At 44.9% G+C, this 27,730-nt stretch overlaps 1 protein-coding gene and 1 pseudogene across 1 annotated transcript in view; both read right to left on the reverse strand.

Annotated features, from left to right (window-relative positions):
* LOC136391332 (tubulin beta-2A chain-like) overlaps window positions 1-5,329 on the reverse strand; it is a 33,141-nt pseudogene extending 27,812 nt beyond the window's left edge.
* An 18,457-nt stretch (window positions 5,330-23,786) lies between these two features.
* PSAT1 (phosphoserine aminotransferase 1) overlaps window positions 23,787-27,730 on the reverse strand; it is a 28,801-nt gene continuing 24,857 nt past the window's right edge. The window contains exons 8-9 of the mRNA XM_066367945.1: window positions 24,654-24,791; window positions 23,787-24,025 (exon numbers count right to left, since the gene is read on the reverse strand). Of these exons, the coding sequence (XP_066224042.1) occupies window positions 23,920-24,025; window positions 24,654-24,791 (244 nt within the window). The 3' untranslated portion in view covers window positions 23,787-23,919. The remainder of the gene's footprint in view (window positions 24,026-24,653; window positions 24,792-27,730) is intronic.

The following is a 27,730-nucleotide window of genomic DNA, read 5'->3' on the forward strand; positions in this document are numbered from 1 at the left end:
CCTGGGGATGCCCCTGCTAAATGCATGAGAAGTCACCCAACATCAAAGATCATTCGGCCACGGATGTGAGAGCTCCTGTCACCTTATAGAGCTTATAAGTGCCAGTGTTCTTTTAAAAAAATTTCCCCAGCGGCCCTGGCCGGTTGGCTCAGCGGTAGAGCGTCGGCCTGGCGTGCGGGGAACCGGGGTTTGATTCCCGGCCAGGGCACATAGGAGAAGCGCCCATTTGCTTCTCCACCCCCCCCCCTCCTTCCTCTCTGTCTCTCTCTTCCCCTCCCGCAGCCAAGGCTCCATTGGAGCAAAGATGGCCCGGGCGCTGGGGATGGCTCCTTGGCCTCTGCCCCAGGCGCTGGAGTGGCTCTGGTCGCAGCAGAGCGACGCCCCGGAGGGGCAGAGCATCGCCCCCTGGTGGGCAGAGCGTCGCCCCTGGTGGGCGTGCCGGGTGGTTCCCGGTGGGGCGCATGCGGGAGTCTGTCTGACTGTCTCTCCCCGTTTCCAGCTTCAGAAAAAAAATACAAAAAATACAAAAAAAAAAATTAAAATAAAATAAAATAAAATAATTTCCCCAGTGCAAGATACGAAGGTAGGGAGGGCTGGAGGAAATGAGGAGCTTGGCTTTAATACAGCGCAATTTCTATTGGCACGGGCTGCAGGCAGCCTTTTAACAGAGATGTTTAATTGATCTTTATTGAGCAGAACCTTCCCTTCTGCTTACAAAAGAAATGATGGCTCTACCCTCTGGTTCCCTCTGGAGAAGTTAATAGCCGCAGTTTTCTCTTACAGCAGAGATACTTAATGACCAGGAGACTATCATAAATAGAGTTTATTGTCCAAAATACATGCCACGTTCTAATCAACCTTCACACTGAGATTGCTTTGCTTGTATCTGTTGATTTTTAGAGGGGCTTTTCCCAGCCAACAAGCACATTTTTCTTGCCACTCTGTCTGCTGTCCAATTAACAAACGCTGTCAGCAAAGTAATCTATAGGCTTTTGCCAAAGACCCCGGAGGATGCCATCATGTGTATTGATCGGGTCCTCTCGCGCAGGCAGGAGCTCCTAGCTGGCCCGAGAGCTGAGCGCCACCGTTTGCACATATTGTGCAGGAGTATTTGGCAGGAACGGAGACGATCGTTGCAGCACTTCCAGGAGGATTCAGAGACAACTTCCAGGAGTCAGTAAAAATAGAGAGACTGCCTGGTAGTGATGGGGGGGAAAGAAATACTTTCCGAGTTAGTTCATTTTTTTAAAAGGCTTTATTGATATTAATATGACTTCTTGAAATAACCTTTGAACACAAGCAAGTATTAATATTTCCATTTTACAGCTAGGAAATTTTGTATTTAATGTTCCTACTAGCATGCTACTTGAGGAATAGGTTTGGCAGTAAACTGGAGGTTAGTAGTTACTGCTACAGTAAACTATTATTATTTGGGGATTTATTCTAGAGTTATGGATTTTCTGGATCATTTTTTTTTTTATCTTTCCTCCTTTTGGCTGTTGGCTTTGCTAACCTGTCACCTGCCACTGCCCTGCCCACTCCTCTAAGTCACCATCTTGGTATACATAGTAGGCACCGTGGCCACGATTTTTCTAACCCAAATTTTGATACCTGCTTTATGAAAAATACAAGTGTTCTAAGTTGGAAAAGAGGACAAAATTTTGAAAGCATGATTTTCTAGAAAAATCTGAGATACATGATCACTCCAGTAGTGTGGCTCCACCATGTCCCCAGTGGCCAGCAAAGGAAACTGTGGGAAGGGGAGTGCCTACCATTTATTGACATAGTTAATAGAAATATAATTAACACAGGTTTCACACCTGGGCTTGCAGTCTTACCTTGAACATGAGGGGAAGAAGGAAGGAGGCTTTACACTTGAGATGTTGGCTCTCTTCTTCCCCCCACCCCCAGTTTTATGGAGATATAATTAACATATAACATTGTATTAGTTTAATGTGTATAACATAATAATTTGATATGTGTATGTATTGTGAAATGATTGCCACAGTGAGTTTAGTTAGTATTCGTCACCTCACACAGTGACAATTTTTTTCCTTGGGATGAGAACTTTTAAGATCTACTCTCTGAAGGGAAAGAGATTGGTAAAATTATATACATATAACACAGCGTTATAGAGAGCAGGACAGCAAATCCTGAAAGGAAGTGGGGAGGGCGTTGGGGGAAGAGGGGCAAGAGGGATGTTGAGGTGATCACAGGGGAGGGGGGATGTATTCGGTGGGACACTTGAATCTATGTAAACACAATAAATTTAAATCAATTAAAAAAAGATTACTCTCTGGGAGCTCTCCCTCTCGCCTTCCCCTCCCCCCAATGCCCCACCACCACCTCCACCCCACCCCCTGCCCAGGCACATTAATCACCTTTGCCTTTCTCTGTCCTAAGCTCCAAGGGCCCTCCTCTGCCTCTGTTGTTTCCTAAGCCCATGCAGTCTAGAGAGTGCACTTCTACTATCTTTCTCTTTCAATTTGGGGGGAAAGGGAATCTATTCTTTTAGCAACTTTCAAGTACATAATACAGTATTGCTAACTAGAGTCCCCATGGTGTACATTGTATCCCCAGGACTTGTCATATAACTGGAAATTTGTACCTTTTGATCCCCGTCACCCGTTTCTTCCCACCACCCCCTCTCTGCCTCTGGTAACCAACAATTTGTCTCTTTCTGTGACTTCAAGCTTCTTTAGACTCCACATGAGTGAGACCGTACAGTGGTAGTCTTTCTCTGACTTACTGCAGGGGCATAATGCTCTGCATATCCACCTGGCCCTCTCTTCACCTGGAGCCACAGTTAAACATTTGGGTCGATATCGGTGCCATTGCCATTTCCTTGCCAGGTGTTACATCTGAGCAGATTCCCCTCAAAATTCATGTGCTGAAGCCTCAACCTCCTGTATCTCCGAATTTGACTGTATTTGGAAATGGGGCCTTTAATGGTGTAATTAAGTTAAAATGGGGCCATTAGAATATATCCAAATTCAATCTGACTAGTGTCTTTAGAAGGAGAGAAACTTAGGATGCACAGAGACACCAGGAATGCATACAGGGGAAAGGCCACATGGAGACACAGCATGAAGGTGGCCGTCTGCAAGCCAGGGAGAGAGGCCTGGGACAGATCCTTCCCTCACAGCCCTTAGAGAAAACCAACCATGTCCACACCTTGGTCTGGGACTTCCAGAGCTGTGAAACTACATTTCTGTTGTCTAGTAAATTTCCTGTTGCTATGATAGCCCTAGCAGACAAATACAACACCCAAAAAGTGAATGTGGAAAAACGTCTGGGACACCGACAGCTTGCATGGTGTTAGCAACACGCCAGACACTGCTCTGAGCACACTGCATGTGCTCAGTCCCCACCACATCCCCGTGGTGTGAACTGCTATTCTCCTCTGTCATCCCTTTTGCAGATGAGGAAACTGAGGCTTGGAAAGTTTCATTGACTTGCCCACATCCATACATATGGACGTGCAAAAGCTGGTGTTGAGACCCAGTCATCAGCCCGGAGTTCTCTATCTGTTCTCTGCCTGTATTTCTCCAAAACTGGCCTAGGAGGCAGCACAAAAGGCAAATCTGAGGAACTGTGCCCACCCTTGAGAGGCAAGGAACAAGGTGGGAAGCTTTGGAGAGACAAGCAGAGCTGTTTCATCTCAGAGACCCATGGAATAGGAGGAAGAGACACCCGACCCCAGTGAAGTGAGGGCCCCCGGCAGGAAGGTATTCTCACAATGGGTGGGTGCCACCCCATCCACAGCCGTGTCGGGGACATGGCTGCGCCATCGGGGAGCCACTGGCTCCTCTGGGTGTGCTGGCCCCTGTGGGCACCAGTGCATTATGGACTGATGGGGCATTCTGGGTGTTGGGTCAGAAACAGCTCACTCCCTCTCCAGCAGTAATTTGTCCAGAACAAGCAGAGAACAGGTGCCAGACTGGGAGGCTCACTTTTTCTCGAGACCCGGTTTCTCCAGCTGACTTTTAGGAACATTTTGAGCTAGGTAATTCTCCGTTGCGGGGGTTGCCATGTGCACTGTAGGCCGGGTCAGCAGTACCCCTGGTTTCAACCCACTAGATGCCAGCCACACGGCACCTCCTTGTGGCCACCAAACATGTCCCCAGACATTCCCAGGTGTACCCCAAAATCACCCCGATGGAGAAGCATTTTTTCATCCTCTAAGAGAACAGAAAAAGATACTTCTCAAGACACTTATTTCCATCTTGCAGAAAGTTGTGGTGGGTTTGGAACGGACATTTCTCCCCCCTGAAGGGAAGATTAGGAAAAGAAGACCAATGCTGATCCTCCTGACTTTCTAGTCCAACCATGAATGTAGCAGGCACGGGGTGCTAATAACAGTGTTTTCCTCCCTCATGGCTAAAGCAATAGATCAAACTGTTTTATAGCTGTGTTCCCCCACCCCTAGAGCAGGCAGTATTAATTAGGAAATAAAGCGGGGACAGGGTGTGCGTTAATGAGCCGGCAGTGCCTGCAGTGGCCTCCCGGCACGGTCTGAAGCCAAAGGCCAAGCGATTTCCACCGCCCAGCCAGCGCACTAATAGCCAATTAAAGTCCATCCTGAATGGCTCCTTTCTCCTGGTCGGGAGTGTTTTCTATTTATAAAGTTGTGAGGTTTCCAAGTACACGTGTGTTCCATCTCTCTTCTCACAGTAAAAGGTGAATCTGCCCTCAGAGAAGAAGAAGAAATTAAAGGGACAGACTGGCGTGACTGAGGCCACACACAGGCCCTCAAAGCGGTCCTTGGACGGTTTGCTGGCGGCCAGAGGCCCCTAGCGTGGAGTTATCTGCTCTACTCATTTCTTTCCTGTGTGCTAAACTGTGGGAGAGAAGAGAGCTGACATTTTTGTAGGAGCTTTTGTTTTAGAAACTATGCGCTCCTGTTGACACCTTATATATCTGTCTCCTAATAAAAATAAGCACTAAGGTAACACTAAGTTCCAGTGCTGCTATGGACAAGCATCTATGATATCATTCAACCCCTGTAACAGTTCCCTGAGGAGAGTACACTGGCTATTCCCACCTTGCTGACAGAGAAACAGTCACAGAGAGGTTAAGTAATTGACCCAAGATCACACAGCTAGAAGGTGTGGGAGAGCCAGTTTCTATAACCAGACATCTGCCTCCAGTTCCAGGAGCCGGAAACTACGGTCTCTTCTGCTCACCTTGACCTGGTAGCGCAGGCCCCTTCCCAGATTATAGTGTTTCCGTTGCAGATGTTCTCTCCCGTGGGGTCAGATGTCTTGCTTTTCCAGAAAGCCCGGAGGAAGGCAGAAGGTAGAGCCTTGGTATTTCGAGTGTGGCCCATAACCCAGCAGCACTGCTGTCGCTTAAGATCTTGTTAGAAATACAAAATCCAGGCCCCACCCCAGAACTGACTGAGAACCTGCATTTTAACAAGATCTGCAGGAGACGCACATGCAGATTAAAGTTTGAGAAACACCGTGCTGGACTCCTAGTATCCCATCCCTCGGGTCACGTTCTTCTCTGCAACTAATTAAAAGGAAGCAAAGACTCACTCTCTACCTACTCTGCCTCAGTCACTTGGATGTCACACGAGCTCATTTAATCCTCCCTAGAACCTGCAAACGAGACTGAGGGCCAGAGTGGTCAAACCCTCAAGCTTCTGTAAAAGAACATAATCAAGGTGCATTCAAGACCAGAGCCCTATCTAGAAGGCCCCTTAGCACAGCATCACACCACAGCAACTGCAGCCGTGGGTCAGGAGGGTGGCCCAGGGTCTGCTCTACACATACCCGCAGCAGAGCACAAGGCCAAGGTGAGGAGTGCATTCTGATTGTGGAGTCTCTCAATTTTGAGATTTAAAGGAAAAAAAAAAAAAAAGTCTGGTTAAAACAGTGTTACCAGTGAATAAAGAGAGGGCTTCTCCAGGCCTCTTCTGGACTTAGACTTTAATGCCTGTTTATTGAGAACCTCTCGGTGCGTTTGTTCAGTACTACATCATGATGGAGTTGTTCTCTTTGCCCTAAAAGCTTGTGATCTAAAAAAGGTCCCAGAAATGGGTGAGGGCGTAAAAGACGGCAGAACAATGCGCCAGCCTTAATGAGACTGTCTTTGCTTTTCTTTGCTTATAAGTCACTGGCTTTAAATTTAATATAGTGTCATGTCTTTATTTCTCTTGAAGTTTTCTTTAAAAAATCATATAAAGATTTTCTTCCATGGTAAGACTTTTATATTGTATTTTTCTTAAAATGGAATATGGTACATTTACCCTTCATCCGATGGTCCCTTATCACTCACCTTGCTTTATTAAGAAGACTGCTAGAGGCTTCTATGCCCCTAGTAATAAAAAATGAATGTTCAGCCCCATTCAAACCAATGAAAATCTGAGGTTTCAAAGCACGAGATAATGAAAATTCTCTAGATCAGTGTCTTTTACTACTTTTAATCTGTTAACAGACCCTGAGCGTCTCCAGTGAAAGGTACTCTTGCGTGAATTGCTATTGTTAATAGCATTCCATACAGGTAATTCTTGATTATTCCAATTTCTCACAGATTTGGACATTTTTACTGCCTCTATAACCTCTCTAGGGAGCATGAAAGAAAGGAGACCGGTACAATTTATTTCTCAAAATGCACACAGAAATATAATTGCACCTGCATACAGGGAAACTTTTTGAATAATGTATGAGGGGCCATGTAATGTCAATTATAGAACTACTTATTTAGAGTCAACCCTTGTCACAACTTATTCCTTCACCAAAATTTATTGGGAATTTTTAGGGACCACCAGACCAAACATTAAGATTTATAGGGACTTGGGATGTTTGAAAAAAATGAAGGTGTGTGACCACCTCCTTGAAGAAAGCAGCAGTTGTCTTCCAAAAATTGCAAGCATGGCTCCGGGTCTTGCAGCCTCACCTCTTGCAATATGACTTTATAGCTTCTCCCACCAAGAGGCAGAGGCAGTTTCCCCGATCTTGAAACTAGGTTCATGCTGGGACTTGCCTTGGCCGAAAGAATGCAGCAGATACGATGCTGCGTCAGTCTGGAGCTAGGCCTTGAGACACCCTGCAACTCCTGGAGTCCCGCTGTCACTATGAGCACAGGCCCCGCCAGCTGCCTGCTGGGGGGAGAGGCCTGTCGTTCAGCCAGTCCCTCGGCCCACTGACAGCCAGCCCATAGCTGGCCCCACAGGTGTAGGAGCAAGTCCAGCCACGATAAGCTCACTTTTGAAGAAGAATTAAGAGCACGTGCATATGCCGTGCAAGCTGCTCTGCAAAGGTTAAGATATTCTCCTTTCTTAAAATTTGTATTTATTGATTAATTTTAGAGAGAAAAGAAGGAAGAAATAGAGAGAGAGAAACATCCATTTGCCGTCCACTTACTTATGCATTCATTGATTGATTCCTGTTTGTGTCATGACTGGGATCGAACCCACGTGACTCTCTAAGTCTAACCAACTGAGCTAGGGCACAAGACATTATTTTTCAAAAATATTTTTGTTATTGAGAAATCCTACATTAAGAGTAGGAATTAAGAGTAAATTAAGAGTAATTAAGAAATTAAGAGTAAAATATAGCCTGACCAGGTGGTGGCGCAGTGGATAAAGCATCGGACTGGGATGCAGAGGACCCGGGTTCAAGACCCCGAGGTTGCCAGCTTGAGTGTGGGCTCATCTGGTTTGAGGAAAAGCCCACCAGCTTGAACCCAAGGTCGCTGCCTTCAGCAAGGATTTACTCGGTCTGCTGAAGGCCCGCGGTCAAGGCACATATGAGAAAGCAATCAATGAACAACTAAGGTGTTGCAACGCGCAATGAAAAACTAATGATTGATGCTTCTCATCTCTCTCCATTCCTGTCTGTCTGTCCCTGCCTATCCCTCTCTCTGACTCACTCTCTGTCTCTGTAAAAAAAAAAAAAGAGTAAAATATAATAGTACATCCAAATTCACACAATATTTTTCTAAATTAGTAGACAGTCATCAGAACAAAAACTGATATAGATGAAAAAAAAACAGCCTAAAGAACAAGAAAAGTGAAGAATCAACATCAATTTAACCCCAGTTAGTGCCTTAAGAACATCACGGAAAGTATATGTTGGGTTCTTTGTATAGTTTGATCACAGAAGTGTTATTTGATTTGTACATACTTCGAAGAAAAGATTATCTGTTGGTTCAGAAACTGGGACCATACAGGGGGCAGGGGTGGAGCAGACTGGGGTAAGGGGTAGGGGGTGCAGTGGGAGGCTACTCCAGATTGATAGATGGCAGTTTCATCAGGCAAGGGAACTTACTTAAAAGGCTTGTCTTGGGCCATAGGATAAGTAGATCTCTACGCTGCCCACCAGAATCTTCAGGTTTTATGAAGAGGCCTTAACAGGGCTGTCACGTACCACTCCAGATGGTTTCAACCACACAGAGCTCTCTCCAGGCTGCGTCCTTGAGGATGGTGCCCACTGTGGGAACAGTGGGCAGAGTGTACATTCTGAGGACAGGGAAGGGGTGAGGAGCCTCTGATTGCTCGTATCCAACTCAGGGGTCAACCAGTGGTCACATCCTTTTGATGACCTCTTCCAACATTATCCACAAGGAAGGATGCCAGAGAAGATAGCCTAGGGCAGAAAATCGTTTTCCATATTATAATAAATTCCAGGGCAACTCAAGCAAGGGACATAAAGCGTAACTGGGACTTGGAAGTAGGAAGCATTTTAGGACTATCCCTGGGCTGTACTGACCTCCCCAAAGGGACAAGGAGAGCAGAAGCCTGGATGGGGGCAAAAGGAAAAACAAAGGAAAACAAGGCGAGTGTGTAGCAATAAACGGACCTGAGCACTTTGAAGTTCTGGGGCACTGCTGACCTGCCATTTCTTCAGGTTCGGGTCTCCTGAACTCCCATCACTATAAATACCTCAGGATTATTTTTACCTAGTCAATAAGTTGACAGTTACTTGTTCAAAGTGAACCAAACTCCCTGGACCTAACAGGTGCTTGGAGAGAAGTGAGACCGCTAGGAGTGGGGAAGAGAGCTAGGTGTCAACAACAACTAGAGGAGGAGAGAGAATTGTTCTGTGGACCAACTGGGTGGATTGATGGCCTGAGGTTCAAATCTCAAGAGCTTAAGGGGGCAGATATAGAGAAAGGAAAAGGGAAAGGGAATCATGAGGATTCCCTTTATGGATATTTAGACCCAAATATGGATATTTAGTTTATATATTTTATATAAATTCCCATTAAGTCTGGTGTGAATTTTAAAAAAAAGCAGAAAAAATTACTTGAACCATGTCACTGATTTTACTTACCATCCTGCTCAATGAGCGCGTAGCCCAGAGTCGAAGGGCAATAGGAGGTGTGAATCTACCAGCGCTCAGGAAGCCTCGGGCAGCAGAGGCTTCTCCTAGCCAAGTAGCTCACCTTTTACATTTTTCAAGCAACGTTATTTTGAAGTGTAAGTCAATCCTTTCATTGAATTCTCCCAGAAACAGCAATTGCTCTGAATGCTAGAGAAAAACGGCTACTTTCGCTTTTTAAGAAAGTCTTCTAAGTGGTCCGTGCCTAGGGGATTTCTCAAGAAAATTAACCATCATTAGTAATATTTTGTCCTATTCAAGCATCTAACTTTTACATAATGTATGAGCCAGATGGTCCTGAGAGACAGAAGGGGAGCCAAGTGAATGAAGGGGGCTGGTCCATGGAGCCGGGGGGCAGCCTCCACAGTCTGTGTGGGAAGCAGAGAAATGGGAGTCCCGTTGGTGGGAGCCAAACAAAGACATAAGCCAGTCCTCCTCGGGCTTAGGATACCACCCTCCTTTCCTCCATCTTCACACTCTCCTTCTCTGTGGACCCCTCCCACCCACACGTATGTAGCCAGAGGACTGTCCCATTAGGAAACACCCCCTCTATTCTACACTGTTTAAATGTCTCATACAGGCACCTCAAACTCAGCATGTCCGTACTAGTCCGTGTACACTCAGAAAGGCAGTCTATGGCAGGCAGTTTGATACAGCACACTTCATAAGATGATGGAAAAACAAAAAGGCTAAACAGGATGGTGTGACAGCCCAGAGAGTGACAACAGCAGGAGCCACAACCACACCATGGCCGGAGGGACAAGGAAGAAGGTGGTGTTGCCACAGGTAGAGCCAGGGCTGCCAGGCAGGAGCTGGAAATGCAGAGGGCGCTGCAGCCTGGCAGGGCAGGGACCCAGGTGCAGAGCGGCCGCCAGCCCTGCAGCAGACGCCTGAGCAGACACCCAGGCTTCGCCCTTCCTCCTGCCCTCCAACCTCCTGTTGGTGCTTTCCATCTGCTGGCCCCACCTGGAAAGAGTGGGCAGGAATAGATGGGAAAGGGGGCATGCCAGTCAGCCCCGTGACATTGAGCAGAGTAATGGAAAGGCAGGGAGTACCTCTGAGGCAGACAAGCAAGTGACAGTGCAATAGCCACTTCTCCCTGTGTGTCCTATCCCGTCGAGTGGAACCATCTTCCACTCATGACATAAGTCATACTTGACCTTTCTCTTTCCCTCATCGCTCATATCTAATCATCTGCCCTCTAAGTAGCTCATCCATTTCTCCTCCTCGCAGCGGCCATCACTCACTGTTATTGCTGCCGGCGCACTCTCCCTTGGGCTCCAGGCTGCCCCTCTTGTCAGCCACTACATGCCCGCCTGGAGTGCTTCAAGTGCCAGCGTGGCTCCCCGCTGAGCTTAGGGTCAAGTGCAGAGTCCATCGCCGAACATCAGTGCCTTTCCAGTCCCCCCTCTCGTGACACACTTCTCCAACCTCCATGCCCCAAACTGAACTTCACGTCCTTGAATTTCCCAGGGCTGCTCAAGTCCAGCGTATTCTTCATGGAACACTCGTCTCAGAAGCCTGCCAGCTCCTCCTCATGTATATCCTCTTGCGTCTGACACCTCTAGGGGGTAGGGGTAGGGTCTACCAGGTTTAACCAGGAAACCATGCTTTGTGTGTGTGTGTGTGTGTGTGTGTGTGTGTGTGTGTGTGTGTGTGTGTGTGTGTGACAGAGACAGAGTAAGAGACAGAGAGAGGGATAGATAGGAACAGACAGACAGGAAGGGAGAGAGATGAGAAGCATCAAGTCTTCGTTACGACTCCTTAGTTGTTCATTGATTGCTTTCCCATATGTGCCTTCATGGGGGCTACAGCAAAGTGAGTGACCCCTTGCTCAAGTCAGTGACCTTGGCCTTCAAGCAATGACCTTTGGGCTCAAGCCATTGACCATGGGATCATGTCTATGATCCTACACTCAAGCCAGCAACCCTGCGCTCAAGCCGGATGAGCCCGTGCTCAAGTCGGCAACCTCAGAGTTTCAAACCTGGGTCCTCTGTATTCAGTCTGATGCTTTATCCTCTGTGCCACCACATCAGGTGAAATCATGCACTTTTAATGGGACATCCTGCATTTCACCTGGCAACCCTACCGGATGAGCACTTATCCTACAGTTTGACAATTGCAGCTCACATTTTAATTTCTCCACTAGCATCTAGATCCCTTGAGGATAATAATCTTGTCAATACTGTTCCTCAACTGGCAAATTTAATAAGTAAATGTGACTGACTTGAACAGATGGAGAAGTGACTTGTAGATGGTAGTTTATACCTAAAATCCTATAGAACTGAACCTCAGACCCAAGTAGGAGATATGCTTCAGAGACTACAATGAGGCTAATGACCGACTCATCCAAGCTGGATGGAAGGGGTTAGCTCTAGATGTCACCCTGTGGGAGCAGAACTTGAAGAAGGACATTGTAGACTGAAGGGAAATGACAAGAGGTGGAAGTGAAGTCACTTTCCTCTTCTGTGGAATGGGACAAGCCAGGCCAGGGCAGATTGACCCTGGAGGGGAGCTCCGGAAAGGCCACGGCGAGTTGAGATAGACTGAGCCACCTCAGGCACCTTGACTGGCACAGAGATGCTTTCTTTTAAATGCCTCATTGTTTGCACCATTGCCTTACATTTGGGAACCCGCTGGCATCACCACCTCCTAAAATGAGACACAGCTTTAGCCAAACTGAACTTTTCTCAAGACAGAGACTGGTTTAATGAGATATAGAACAATGTATCAACCCAACTTCCAGAATGTGAAACTTCAAGGGAAGTTTCAGAGGAGGTTCAGAACTAGTCACCCACGATGTGCCCCTGTGATGTATGGATTGTTTTGAGCTAAAGGCAATGTTAGCCTGACCTGTGGTGGCGCAGTGGATAAAGCGTTGACCTGGAAATGCTGAGGTCACCAGTTCGAAACCCTGGGCTTGCCTGGTCAAGGCACATATGGGAGTTGATGCTTCCAGCTCCTCCCCCCCTTCTGTCTCTCCTCTGTCTCTCCCTCTCCTCTCTAAAATGAATAAAAAAATAAATAAATAAATAAATAAAGGCAATGTTAGGCCACAAGCTCAAGACAAACTTCTGCCCCTCCCTTAGTACCAGAAGAACTTGAATTAGGGGCCTTGTCCATAAGAAGACATTATCAGAGATAATCTAGTTTGACCTATCTATAGGGCTGGCCAGGCTTCTATTTCCTAAACACCTGTTCTTATCACCCTGCAATGACCCTTTGAAGCCCCCAAGGTGCATTATTACCTCAGCCCTAGTTCAGGATGTCTTTATAACTCAATCCCCCTTTCTACCTCCGAGTCTCCCCTGCATGTGGGGTCTCTGACTCTCTCACATATGCAGGGTTCCCATATATATGTATGTATTAAACTTGGTTATTTTCTTTTGCTAAAAAAAAAAAAAAAAGAAAGAAAGAAACAAAGAAGTATAACTGGAAATGATTAGTTAATGTTTCTAGCCTGCACAAAGCTACCAGACTAACACCAGCTGGTCTGGGATTGCTCTGGCTCAATTCTGAAAATTCTTCATCCAGCTCTAAACTTTGCACTCCTGCTGCAGGGGCTAAAACAGTGGAAAAGGCCTAAAGGGGGTGCCAAGGATGACCAAATGTCTTACTGTCTTACTCTTTTTACCTTGGGATGGTTTTCTAATAGAAACCTTAAATTTTGCTCTTTGTAGACCCAGCACCCAAGGACCAAGTAGGTTACAAATACAAAAGACTTAGGCAGGGAAGAAGAAAGGCAAATTAGAGCACGCCATCTAACGAGGCAGCCTGCCTGGTTCAGACAGTTGTCGCCACACTGGATGCAGGGCCACATTTTCTACTCCCTTCAAAATACTAGAATCAAGGTGTTAATACTTAACCTCATTATTTTTCATGTGTCCACAAATTTAATAACTTTGGATGGTTCAAACAAAACATAACTCTAAGTTTATTTTTCCATGCGAACTTCCAAAACTACAATGGCATCAGAATGTCACTCCAGGCAGAGACCCTCTGTTGGGCAGAAAAAATATATTATGCTCACTTTGTTAAAGACGGCGCTGCCCACATGAAAGCCCGTCGCCCAGGTGATATTAAAGTGTGTTGGGGGCGGGCTGTGGGCAGACAGGATCCTTGTAGCCTGGGGCTTGGTTTTAGGACTAAGCCTTTCCCACCCTTTATGATGCAGGGTGGTACAATCCCATCATGCCTCAGATAAGTGACTTTGTATTAGAGACTTCCCGATTTTGTATATTGGATTAAAGGTTTTGATTTCTACACTATAAAATGGGGGCAGATGCCTGACTTGTGGTGGCGCAGTGGATAAAGCGTCGGCCTGGAAATGCTGAGGTCGCCGGTTCAAAACCCTGGGCTTGCCTGGTCAAGGCACATATGGGAGTTGATGCTTCCTGCTCCTACCCCCCTTCTCTCTCTGTCTCTCTCCTCTCTCTCTCTCCCTCTCTCCTTTCTAAAATGAATAAATAAAATTAAAAAAAAAATGGGGGCAGAAAGGGATCTTGCTATCTTGATTCCTGAGTATAAAGCCAGGAGCCAGGGCTACCATCACAGCAGCCTGGCCCATGCAGGTTCGCACTGGATTCAGACAGTCGGTAAAGAAACAACGGAGCCAAAAACTGATGGGCTGTCATCTTCTATTCTAGCTTGCACCCGGCGGGCAAGTAAAAACACACACTGGGCTCCAAAACCCACTCACATTCAGTGCTCACAAAACTACTGACTTATCCGAGTTTTCTAGAATCAAAGGTTTCTAGCTCACCAGACTTGTTCACCTCTGTTCCCCATCTCCTTCCTTCTTTCTGCACAAACTCTGCACTAACTGGCTTCTCACTCAACACTCCACCATCTTGGCTGCCTCTCCTGGCCTTCTCCACGTGGCCTTTCTCTGCTCTCTGCTCTCTGCTCTCTCCTCTTGTTGGGCAGGTAAAATACATTATGCTCACTTTGTTAAAGATGGCGCTGCCCACGTGGAGGCTGTTGCCCAGGTGATATTAATGTGTGTTGGGGCGGGCTGTGAGCAGGCAGAATCCTTGTAGCCTGGGGCTTGGTTTTGGGATTAAGCCTTTCCCACCCTTTTTTTTTTTTTTTTTTTTTTTTTTTACAGAGACAGAGAGTGAGTCAGAGAGAGGGATAGATAGGGACAGACAGACAGGAATGGAGAGAGATGAGAAGCATCAATCATTAGTTTTTCATTGCGCGTTGCAACACCTTAGTTGTTCATTGATTGCTTTCTCATACGTGCCTTGACCGCAGGCCTTCAGTAGACCGAGAGTAACCCCTTGCTGGAGGCAGCGACCTTGGGTTCAAGCTGGTGGGTTTTTTTTTTTGCTCAAACCAGATGAGCCCGTGCTCAAGCTGGTGACCTCGGGGTCTCGAACCTGGGTCCTATGCATCCCAGTCCGATGCTCTATCCACTGCGCCACCGCCTGGTCAGGCCCCACCCTTTTTGATGTGGGGTGGTACAATCCAATCATGCCTCAGAGAAGTGACTTTGTATTAGAGACTTCCCTATTTTGTATATTGGATTAAAGGTTTTGAATCTACACTATAAAATGGGGGCAAAAGGGGAGCTTGCGCTCTTGGTTCCTGAGATTATCATTAGAGGAGAGAGCAGAGCAGAGAAAGGCCACGTGGAGGAGGACAGGAGAAGCAGCCAAGATGGCGGAGTGTTGAGTGAGAAGCCAGTTTGTGCAGTTTGTGCAGGGAGAAGGAAGGAGATGGGGAACAGAGGTGAATAAATTGGTGAGCTAGAAACCTTTGATTCTAGAAAACTCGGATAAGTCAGTAGTTTTGTGAGCACTGAATGTGAGTGGGTTTTGGAGCCCAGTGTGTGTTTTTACTTGCCCGCCGGGTGCAAGCTAGAATAGAAGATGACAGCCCATCAGTTTTTGGCTCCGTTGTTTCTTTACCAACTATCCGAATCCAATGCGAACCTGCATGGGCCAGGCTGCTGTGATGGTGGCCCTGGCCCTGCCTACTGGCCATACACCTCTAATATTAATCTCAGGAACCAAGAGCAAGCTCCCGTTCTGCCGCTATTTTATAGTGTAGAAATCCAAACCTTTACTCCAATATACAAAATAGGGAAGTCTCTAATACAAAGTCACTTATCTGGGGCATGATGGGATTGTACCACCCCACATCAAAAAGGGTGGGAAAGGCTTAATCCCAAAACCAAGTCCCAGGCTAGAAGGATTCTGCCTGCCCACAGCCCACAGAGACACACATTAATATCACCTGGGCAGCGGCCTCCACGTGGGCAGCGCCATCTTTAACAAAGTGAGCATAATATATTTTATCTGTCCTACCTTTGGACTTTTCGATTATAACAACCAATCATTTCTTTTTTTCCCTTTAGCCAGTTCGGATCAAGTTTTCTATCTCTTGTAACCAACAAAATCCTAATTGATATAATACCTGAATTAGTTTTGCTTGCCTCTGTATCTACAAGAATCTCACTCATGGAAAACAGTGAATACAGACCTGTTAGGCACTGTGCCTCTGGGAGAACAGGGCACTGCTGAGTGGGGGAGGTGACCAGGTGACAGTCAGCAGAGCCTTAATTTGAACATCCTTCAGGAAATGTGTAAATTGTCCTAGATTTAAATGCTTCAGAAATTCAGAAGTATTTTCTCCAATGTACTGTATAATATCAATAGAATGCTTGCTACCTGAGGTCACTAACCTGCTCACCTTGTCATTTTCCAAGAACTCCTGAAGACTCTGCTTTAACTCCTGGACTTTCAACCTAAAGAAACTATGGTTTTAAAGTGGGAGAGGGAGCCCTGGCCGGTTGGCTCAGTGGTAGAGTGTTAACCTGGCGTGCAGGAGTCCCTGGTTTGATTCCTGGCCAGGGCACACAGGAGAGGCGCCCATCTGCTTCTCCACCCCTCCCCCTCTCCTTCCTCTCTGTCTCTCTCTTCCCCGCCCGCAGCCGAGGCTCCATTGGAGCAAGGTTGGCCCAGGCACTGAGGATGGCTCCATGGCCTCTGCCTCAGGTGCTAGAATGGCTCTGGTTGCAACAGAGCAACGCCCCAGATGGGCAGAGTATCGCCCCCTGGTGGGCATGCCAGGTGGATCCCGGTCGGGCGCATGCGGGAGTCTGTCTGACTGCCTCCCCATTTCCAACTTCAGAAAAAAATAAAAATAAATAAAATAAAAATAAATAAATAAAGTGGAGGAGGGAGCAGGGTGGAATGACTCAGCCTCTGGACACCTTTTACTCTGCTGGATAATTATTCCTCCTCCTCCCCTCAGAATGACCTATAACTTCTTATATTTCTTATATTTCAAACTCAAATTTTGTTTCTTAGGCATTTAAGAATGCCTTTGGCTTTTTACCTGGCCTGATGGAAGCCAAGATGTTATTTTTCCCTTGGGGGTTATTTTGCTCAGCTAGAGTCATCAGAAACAACCTTAACGTTAGGTTGTTATATGACATCTTTCAAAGTATCATCAGGCTGTGTGGTTCATGATCTAGCTATTAGATTAATGGTCTGTGTTGCCAAAGGGCTGTGCTTTTAAAAATACTGAGAGGGGGAAAAAAACGCATTTGACTAAACAGAGAAGGACAATTCTACAAGTTGGTCTCCTTCTGGTTCATCAAGGACACACTTGCCTGTATTCTTCACATTCTCAAACTATGTGTTACTCTCAGGGTTCCAGGATTATATATATATATATATATATATATATATATATATATATATATATATATATATATATATCCTCCAACTATTGGCTTTTATTTTATTTTTAGTTTTTTGTGACATAGAGAGAAGGACAGATAGAGACAGACAGACAGGAAGAAAGAGAGATGAGAAGAACCAATTCTTTGTTGTGGCTTCTTAGTAGTTCATTTATTGCTTTCTCATATGTGACTTTACCAGGGGGGTGGGGGCTACAGCAGAGCGACTGACCCCTTGCTCAAGCCAACAACCTTGGGCTCAAGCCAGTGACCATAGGGTCATTTCTATGATCCCATGCTCAAGCCAGCGACCCTACGCTCAAGTTGGTGAGCTCACACTCAGTTCTGGAGACCTTGGGGTTTGGAACCTGGGTCTTCTGTGTCCCATTCCAAAGCTCTATCCACTACGCCACTGCCTGGTCAGGCCAACTCTTGGCTTTTGATTTCTCGAGGTCCTTTTTTTGCATACCTCTGCTTATATTTTAAGGGTTATTTTTAACCATTTGGGGAGAGGGTAGTACCCTTGCCAAAAATGCACTCCCTGAAACAATCATGAATAAACAGAGGACAAAGCCAAATTGGGGATCATTCTACAGAACAACCAGCCTATATTCTTCCCAAATTGCCAATAACCTGAAGAACAAAGAAGGTGAAGAACCACCCTGGATGGTTTGCTCAGTGGTAGAGTGTCAGCCTGCATGTGGATATCCTGGGTTTGATTTCCTGCCAGAGCACGTAGGAGAAGCAATCATCTGCTTCTCCACACCTCCCCCTCCCCCTTCTCTCTCTCTCTTTCCCTCCCATAGCTATGGCTCAATTGTTTCTAGCACATCAGCCCAGGCGCTGAGGCTGGCTCCCAGGAGCCTCTACCTTAGGCACTAAAAATAGCTCAGTTGTGAGCATGGCCCCAGACAGATGTTGCTTGGTGGATCCCGATCAGGGCGCATGCAGGAGTCTATCTATCTTCCCTCCTCTCACTTGAAAAAGGAGAAAAAAAAAAGATGGTGAAGAACTGTTTTATATCTAAGAAGACAGAGAACTAAATGCAATGCATCATTGTAGACTGGATCCTGTACTAAAAAAAAAAAAAAAGCTATAACAGATATTACTAGAATAATGGCAAAATCTGAATATGGACTGTAGATGAGTAAACAATATCAGTGTCAAATTTCTGATTTAGGTAACTGTGCTGGGTTATGTAGGAGAAGGTCATTGCTCTTAGGATATATCACTGTTTAGAAGGAGCACAATGTCTCCAACTTACCTTTAAGACAGGGATCGGGAACCTATGGCTCACGAGCCAGAGGTGGCTCTTTTGATGGCTGCATCTGGCTTGCAGATAAATCTTTAATAAAAAAAAAATGTTAGCCCTGGCCGGTTGGCTCAGTGGTAGAGCGTCGGCCTGGCATGCAGAAGTCCCGGGTTCGATTCCTGGCCAGGGCACACAGGAGAAGCGCCCATCTGCTTCTCCACCCCTCCCCCTCTCCTTCTTCTCTGTCTCTCTCTTCCCCTCCTGCAGCGAGGCTCCATTGGAGCAAAGATGGCCCGGGCGCTGGGGATGGCTCCTTGGCCTCTGCCCCAGGTGCTAGAGTGGCTCTGGTCACAACAGAGCGACGCCCCGGAGGGGCAGAGCATCGCCCCCTGGTGGGCAGAGCGTCACCCCCTGGTGGGCGTACCGGGTGGATCCCAGTCGGGCGCATGCGGGAGTCTGTCTGACTGTCTCTCCCCGTTTCTAGCTTCAGAAAAATACAAAAAAAAAAAAAAAGTTAAAAACATAAAACATTCTCATGTGTTACAATTCATTCATTTCCTAATGTTCATGGTTGCGGGTGGCTGGAGTCAATCCCAGCTGTCCTCCGGGACAACACCAAATTTTTATTGGATAATGCAAAACGTACACGGGTCATTGTATGGCTCTCATGGAACTACATTTTAAAATATGTGGCGTTCATGGCTCTCTCAGTCAAAAAAATTCCTGACCCTGCTTTAAGTGGTTCAGAAAAAAATAAGAATATATGGAGAGAGAGTGAATGTTAAAGCAAATGAAGCTAAATGTTAATAAATGATGGCTCTAGAAGCATACACGAGTTCTTTATGCTAATCTCGCAACTTTTCTCTAAGTTTGAAATTGTCTCTATCTATACCTCTAAATCTACATCTACATACATATATCAAATAAACACACACCAAAGTAAGTTTACAACCCAGTGCATCAAACTAAAATCCAGCTTATTTCTCAGGTATTCTTAGACAATCTATAGAAACAAAGGCTAAGATACCAACAGTGACCCGATCAACAGATTCACCAATTAGGGCCTCTCTCCACTTCTACTAACTCAAATTATGTTTACTTTTAAATAAAACATTTTGGATTTTCATAAACTTAGTGTCTAGTACTTATATGTGTAACACTCAAAGTACAAAATCCATACTTTTTCACAAGGGAGGTCCAAAGTTGTCAATACTATGTGTGCTCATTAAGTCAAGCTAATCTCTATAACCTAACTATAGAATGTTTGCATATGTACACTTTTGCAAATATGCTGAGTTCCCTACTTTCTTAGAAAATCCAATTTACATCTTTGGGATTTCAAATACCACAAGCTCCTGTTTTTGTCACATCAAATGAGCTATTTTACTCTTTAGCTTCCTAAAAAGAAATTCAATAACTCTATGCTCATTGTTAGCTTTTCTCTCTCCCAATATCTCTTTGATCGAATTTTTCTATCCACTTCAGACTAATCCAGAGGTAATTATAACTTCTTACCTTCTCTAGCCCAAAAGGAGCCAATTTATCACAAATTGTCATGGATTCCGATTTTAAATTACCAAGAGCCTAATTACGGATAGAAGCAAGGCATATTCTTTCCAATTAACGTGATTGATTTCTTTGCAGACCTAGTAGTATTTCACTTTTTAATTATGTTTATTCTGATCAAGTGTGAGAAAATTCTTTGCTTTTTTCCCTTCCAAAGAACATAATACAACAAACATTAATCAGGGAGTGATACAGGGCCAGACCTGCTAATGCCTTCAGCAGAACTGGACATCCAGCACTGGGTCTTATTCGTTTTACGGGTCTTCGTGGCTGCTCCAGCTCCAGCAGGATATAATTCTGTTAACATCACATAGTTCACCTAAGGGTTCGGCAACCCTCCCAGCATCAGCTAAGTTATGATGGAGAGCATTAGATACTAAGATAGACTAGTGGGGGAATGACAACACAATTGTGTTTCTTTTTCTTTCTATTTATACAGAGACAGAGAGGGATGGACAGGGACAGAGAGAGATGAGAAACATCAATCATGTTTTTTGTTGTGACACCTTAGTTGTTCATTGATTGCTTTCTCATATGTGCCTTGACTGCGGGCCTTCAGCAGACCGAGTAACCCCTTGCTCGAGCCAGCGACCTGGGGTCCAAGCTGGTGAGCTTTGCTCAAACCAGATGAGCCCACGCTCACGCTGGCGACCTCGGGGTCTCAAACCTGGGTCTTCTGCATTCCAGTCCGACGCTCTATCCACTGTGCCACCGCCTGGTCAGGCCAATTGTGTTTCTTATGCAAAGAACAGGACCTGTGTTAGAGACGAAGCAGTATATGGAAATAAACATAAGGAACATGGAGGCGATTTTGTCTTTTTTCACTGGGATGGCATATGACTGAGAGGAGAATCAAACTTCAAATCCTGGTTGGGTGAAGTACAAATTTGAGGATCCAAAAGGTGTAACTTTGTCTACTCAGTTTGGAATTTTATAGAAGACCACCTGGTTCAGGCTCCCGCAGCCTGCTGACCTGGGAGCCTCCCATCTCCCCTTCCACATCTCCACGTGGACAGCAGACTGGCAGCAGCTTTTTCACTCGAGACAGAGGTCCTGGTTTTCACCCGATGAGTATCTTCCAGCCATCTGTATCCAGACAATAGACACTGCCCTTTGTACTTGGGTGAATGCAGTTGCTGCCCATTTTCCAAAAGCTTTCACAGAGATCTATAAAAATGAAGCTGGGAGACCTCCAAGGTTTGAAACTTACTCATTCAACCAGTTCATATCTGATCATTTTAGTGGACCATTAAATTACACACTAAGCATTTGAAAATTTAAAAATCCATATATGTGAGATTAAAACTTCCTTTTACTCCAGGCTGTTTGCAAAACAGAAAAACCAACAGGACCTGTGTTAAGACTTTTCATTCATTAAACAGACAATTGTTGCGCACCTCCCCAGGGCAAGGCGGTGTGCCAGCAGATAGTCAGAGAAACATGGCTCCTGCCTTGCCGCTGCAATGGACAAGACAGAGAGCAAACACCCCAGTACAGTGAAGAACAGAGTGAAAGTGCTGTGATGGGATAAACGGGTCACCCAAGTAAGAAAAGAGGAGCCCAATAGGATGGCTGGTTAGAGCATCATCCAGAGGCACATAGGTTGCCCGTACTATCCCCAGTTAAGGCACATACAGATCAATGCTCCTGTATCTCTCTCCCTGCCCCTCTCTAAAATTAATAAACATTTAAAAGTGAAAAGAGCATCATTCTAAGGGTGGAGGCACAAACAAGGTCAGGATCCTGACAAGCGTGGGGCAGGACCTTCCGGCTAATGTCATATAGCAAACGCATGCCACATCTAAACACCATAAATACACGGGTTAAGATGCATGAAATTTGTATCAAGGAGTACGAAGGGAATTGATAGTCCAAATGGCTGCTGAAATATCTTGCTGAGGGCCAACAGAGCTGGCCAGGGAAACGGGAATGGAAATAAGTGGAGAGTCAAGGAACTTGGGGCCAGTATATACCACAGGGACTTGCAACCATCATATGGAAGAATGAGGGAAAAAAGGTTGAATCAATTATATGTGAACACTTAGATTCCATGGCTTTTGCTATTTCAACATATGTTGTAGTTATTATTTACATCCTGCATTGAGTCCTTATAAATTCTTAAACATCCCTGAGATAAGTGGGGGAATTATTTCAATCCTCAAGATGAGTAAACAAAAATTAGGAGGCTTACCCTTAACCAGGGAAACCCAAATTAATCTGGGATAAGAGATCAATAGGGTCCACAATGCAATGAGGCGCAATGTTAGCTCAAAACCATCCTCTTGATGTGTTTCTGGCCTGAGAACAGAGCTCATGGAACATTACACCCTGGAGTGTGTTGGAAGGTGGTTCCACTGATAATGTCCATTCTAAGAGTCAATGGGAAGCTAACACAGTGCACTGAGTCTTTTTTTTTTTCTTTTCTTTAATGGATGCACCAAACTCAAGTCTTTTGTGTTTGGTTGAACTAAATTAAATGCCCTTATCAGATGCTGTTTTTAGACTCAAGTTTTCCCATCATAAAGTTTAAAGACATATGCACCCCCATGTTCATTGCAGCATTATTCACCGTGGCCAAGACATGGAGACAACCAAAGTGCCCTTCGATAGAGGATTGGATAAAGAAGATGTGGTTCATATGTACTATGGAATACTACTCAGTCATAAGAAAATACCGCCATTTGCAATATGGATGGTCCTTGAGAATATTATGGTGAGTCAAGTCAGTAAGAAAAAGCTAACAACCACATGATTTCATTCATACTTGGGATATAAAACTGAGATTCACAAACAAAGACAAAGTGAATTGCTTACCAAAGGGAAGGGGTGGAGAGAAGGGAGTAAAGAGGGCCATATATTCAGTGACAGCAAGTGGTTTGACTTTGGGTGATGGGCACACAACACAATGAATAGTTCACATGCTATGGAGATGTGTACCTGAAATCTATGTGTTCATATGGACCAATGCCATCCCATTAAATTTAATTTCTAAATTAAATAAATAAGATAAAAATCAGGCAAAGAAATTCACTGACAAGGTTTAGGTGCTTTAGGACTTTAATGTCCTTCATTTATTCAGCATAAAATACTGACAATGGATAAACAGAATGAGAAAAGACTCTCCAGCAAGGATCTTTAAGACCTCACATCACTCTGGTCAAACACTATGGAGAGAACAGTCAAGTGAACAAACCACAAGGGAGAGTTTAACAGTAATTTTTTAGGTTAATGGTGTAATTAAAAAATAAACCAACCAACCAATCTTCTCTTCCACCTACTGAAAGAAAAATCGAGGTGAGTCGGGAGCTTCTAAATCTTGTGAGACAGTTTCAAAAGGGAGGAGGGAGGCAGAGACAAAACCATTGAAAATATAATGACAATGTACAAGGCTAAGGACTCTTAAGAAATTCCCAAAGTCTCTACATATATCACTGAGAACTGCATTATTAGGCATATAAATGTATAGAGATATAAACTATTTGGTATTAAAAACAGACCTTGCTATATAAACGCATGGCGAATCACTTTTATCTCTTTATGAGAATAACTGTATAAAGATCTCCAATTGACGCTTTAGCCTAGATACCCTAACACTCGCCACCTGGTCAAGGTTGACCTGCCTCCACAGCTGTGCAACCCAGGAGCCTCCACTGCTGTCATTTTGGAAAGGACCGAGATTCAGCACCTATCGAACCCCACCCGCCTCAAAGCTACGAGCTTGTATGTCTCCAGAAACATTAACTGCACTTTGTGTAAGTCCACAGGCAAAAGTCTTAATACTGAGATGTAGCCAGAAAAAATAGCAGCAAAGATAACATAAGCTAGAATTGTTAGAAAAGGTAAAGAAAGATTTTTTAAATGCTTCCAGTTCAAGTCAAAGTTAAGATGTCTATTAAGTCCCACCAGATTTGCAAAGCTGTGGATATACTGCTGTTCTTTTTTCTTGGGGGGGGGGGGGGGGGGTCATCTATAATAAGCATGTTCCTTTGAGAAAAATACCATGGTTAAGTTTTTGAAGCCGCTAAATTACTTTAAAATTTGGACATTGTTCAAGGGTAGAGTATACACTGGTTAGGATGTGTTCACAGCTGATGCGTCTTCAAAAATTTCTTCATGAAGGCTGCCAGCTCCTGCACATCCTCAATGGTGACGGCATTATACAAAGAGGCCCGGATGCCTCCCACAGACCTAGAGCCAGAGATGCCGTCATTAACAAAAGCATCTAATTGAGCATCAAGATGAACCCTCTTTCCACCCCCGCAGGTAGCCAGGAGCTTCACTATCAATCATCAGAAAATTCTTCCTAATGCAGTGAAGGTCCATCAAGCTCACACATAACCTACATGAAAGCAACAGGAAGCAGGGAGCCGGCACCTTCTGCAGGGTGAGCGTCCAGCCTCTTGTGTAGCAAGGACGTGTATTTCTCAGAGAGTGTGCTGGATCAGCTACGCTGTCTGATGTTCAGCTGAGGACCAGTAATCTGTTCTTACCCCAAACGGGCTATACCAGCCTCATCAGAGATGGGATAACAACTCCTGTGCTCTGAGATCAATCTGAGATTTTCCAGGGGTCATTTTTAAAATAAACCCTGGACTATGTGGCTCCACCATGCTCTCACAAGGGAATCGCGCCCAGGGCTCTATAAACCTCAGGAGGGAGGATTATCTCTCAGACTACTGGTTTTCCCAACAAAAGGAGCAGTTACAATAACTGCTCCTCCGAGCTGGGTGGGCTCCAAGATGTTTCATTCTGCATTTGAAAAACTAAACCCATTCTCTGCCGAGCAGACAAGCTTCCGGACTGGATGTGTACTTACCGATGCCCTTTCAAGGAGATCATATTGAGCTCAAGGGCTTTATTGAGAAATCGTTTTTCTAAAGCATCGTCTCCTTTGGAGCTGCCAATGCGGAATGGAATATTCATCTTGCTTCTATTCTGGGGCTCTACTGGACATCTAAAAAACACATTTATTATTCCAGCAACTTTTCTAAAATGTGCAACTACCGTTAACAAATGAACAGAAAAAAAGTTCAAACATTTTCTAGATGCAAAGAAGAGATTAAAAAAAAAGAAGTCCTCAGGACATGTATAATTTACTAGGGAAAACCTTCTTGCAGATGAAACAAGGAGCTAGCATTCTCTTTTAAGACCTGTACCTAATTTTCATGAGCTTCCACTTACTCATCTAAATATCGGGAATAATACCACCTCCATTTCAGACTATTTGTGACAGTTCAGTGATATGTATGAAGCAGCACCACAGCAATGTGAGTGATGCTTTCTCTACAAGGCTGTAGAGAAAAAAATATGTTGGTCTTCATAGTGGTTGAAAGACAAGCTGTATGACCTTGAGCAAGTTACCAACCTCTGTTGTGCCTCACTTTTCTCATCTACTGAACCGTGAAAAGGGTCATGGACCCTACCTCATAAGACTGATGTGAGAATTAAGTATATTTATAGAAAAATTTTGTGGTATATTTTTAAATGGCCACTCATTCTGTGCAGCCCTCCCAGCAACAGGTGGGGTCTAGTTCTCCACACCTTTTAAATCTGGGCTGACCTTGTGACTTGCATTGACCAAGAGACGGCACCAGAAGTGATGCTGTACAGCTTCCAAGCCTCAGCCTCAAGGGGCAGGCAGTTCCACATCTGCCCTCTTCAAACACTGCTTTCCTGTGAGTAAGCCCGAGCTAGCCTGCTGAAGTAAGAGGCCCAGCCAATAGCCAGCACCAACTTCCAGACGTGTGACAGGCCATTTTTGAGCACTGGCTCCAAGTGTATCACCAGATAACTTTACCGAATAAGCAATCCCAGGTGAGGGCAGCAGAACTGGACCGCTGAACCCGGCCCCACATGCTGACCTGAGGAATCACAGGCAAAGAAAACAGTTGCCATTCACCGTCCTGGGGTATTCAGTGACGCAAAAATAGGTAACTGAAACAACTGAGAACAGTGTCTGATGCAAAGTAAATGTGATATAAGCAGTTGTTAAATTCAATAAATTCATCTTTTTATTCCCAGCGTGGCTTGCACACGGCGAATACAGACTCAAAACTGATGAACGAATTTTTTTATCTAGGATATGACTTCAGTTTCTGATTTGGAAAGTAAGCAGCCAAAATTATTTTTCATTGACAACCCAAAAAGACAAGTGAAAGAAGAACTGACTGGGCTCCTCTTGAACACACGGAAAGTAAAATATGTAATAACCCTCTATCTCCATTTTCTCAAGCACATCCTGTCTTGAGTCTTTCACTTCTCCAGAGTGGGATCCACTAAAAAACAGCAAACAAAAGGAGAGAGAGAAAGCCCCCATTAAGTTACGTTCTCCCAGAGGACACAGCCATCATTCCTGTTCAAGTTAACAGGAGTCAAGTGCACACTTACATGCAGAGGAGACCAAGTATCAGGTAACAGGCTTTGAGCCTGAATTCCAGGCCCCTTTCTCACAGAGGGGCAGCTGTCATGGACGACATGTAAATTAAACATTCAGAGGGAAAAAAAGAATTCAGTAGATACCCTCTTTTGATATTCTGCTGCCTCAGGCTCCCAACATGAGGATCCAATTATGAAGGTGGAGCAGCAAAAAGCATGGTTAATGTAAAAATAAAATGAATAAAATAAAAAGAGGCAGAAGGAAGAATCCATATTTAGAGTTTGCCCCTGTACCCTGCTGACCCATCCTATTCTGAAAGTAGATGATATCATGATAGCAATAATGTCATAAAAGATGAAAGTGGAACATAAGGAATACTTACATGGTGCTCTCTGGGATGAGGCTGAGAGGGAAAAACGATTAAGGGGGATTAACTGCTCCCAATCTAGGGAGAGGGCTGTGCGGGGAATTAAAGTTCCATGTTCCCATGCCACAGCAGGGGCGGGGAAGCAGCCAAGCTGTGCCTTAGAGAGAGTAGAAAGCCTTCGGGGGAGGGGACGTGGGAGTTGTTAGGGCAGTGGTTCTCAAAGTGTGCGCCCTATAGTATTCCAGAGAACTGTGTGCCTGTTGGAGACCAAAAAACCAACAGGGTGTTTGGAGTTTAGACTTTTGGAAGAAAGAGGTGTAGAGAATTGGCTGTAAACTGACAGTCTGCCCAACCACCCACCTCACTTGTCTGATTAGGTTGCAAAAGACTCTTAAGCTGTGGTGCTGGATTGTTTACACTACCCCCCATGTTCCCCAGAAAGACTGGAGGCAAGTTTCTTCTATCCTTTGTTTGGTGTAAAGTTAAGATGATATGTATGATGGGGGTTTTCTGGACTCCACACAAGAGTAAAAAGAGAGGAATTCTTCCATGTATTGATGAGGAAATGAGAGTTTGCCTTTCAAATATATGCCCAAACATTGAAGAAATTGCTAGGACACATCAGGCTCATGTTTCTCATAAACACAAGAATGAAAAAACTTAACACATTTGTGCTGGGACCTGCTGAATTTACTAAGAGTGTATCTATATATATAAAAAGACAACTTTTTTGTCTTTTTTTTTTAATTTTTTAACCCTTCTTTCTTTACAAATTCTAAAAAGCATAACTCAAAAAATGTAACATAAAAATGTTTTTTAATGTCAGAATAAATTTAATTTTGTTGTATTTATTTCATTTAATTACCATAAAAGCATGCTTGGATTCTGTATTTTTTTCTTTAATATTTGACTTAATTATTATAACATATTTCTCAGAAATTTGTATATAGTGCGCCTACAATTATTTGTAGGATTTTAAATGCGCCCCGACTTCAAAAAGTTTGAGAACCGCTGCGTTAGGGTGAAGGAGATTTAGGACAGGCACTCCGGCGGTGAACTTGCATCTGAAACGCCGGGGCCCGTGGGCAGGGGCAGGTTCTCTGACCCGACCGGTGTTGGGATCCCGGCTGGGGGAGGGTTTGGACTGGGG

Source organism: Saccopteryx leptura, chromosome 2 (assembly GCF_036850995.1).
Source record: "Saccopteryx leptura isolate mSacLep1 chromosome 2, mSacLep1_pri_phased_curated, whole genome shotgun sequence".
Classification (NCBI taxonomy): Eukaryota; Metazoa; Chordata; class Mammalia; order Chiroptera; family Emballonuridae; genus Saccopteryx; species Saccopteryx leptura.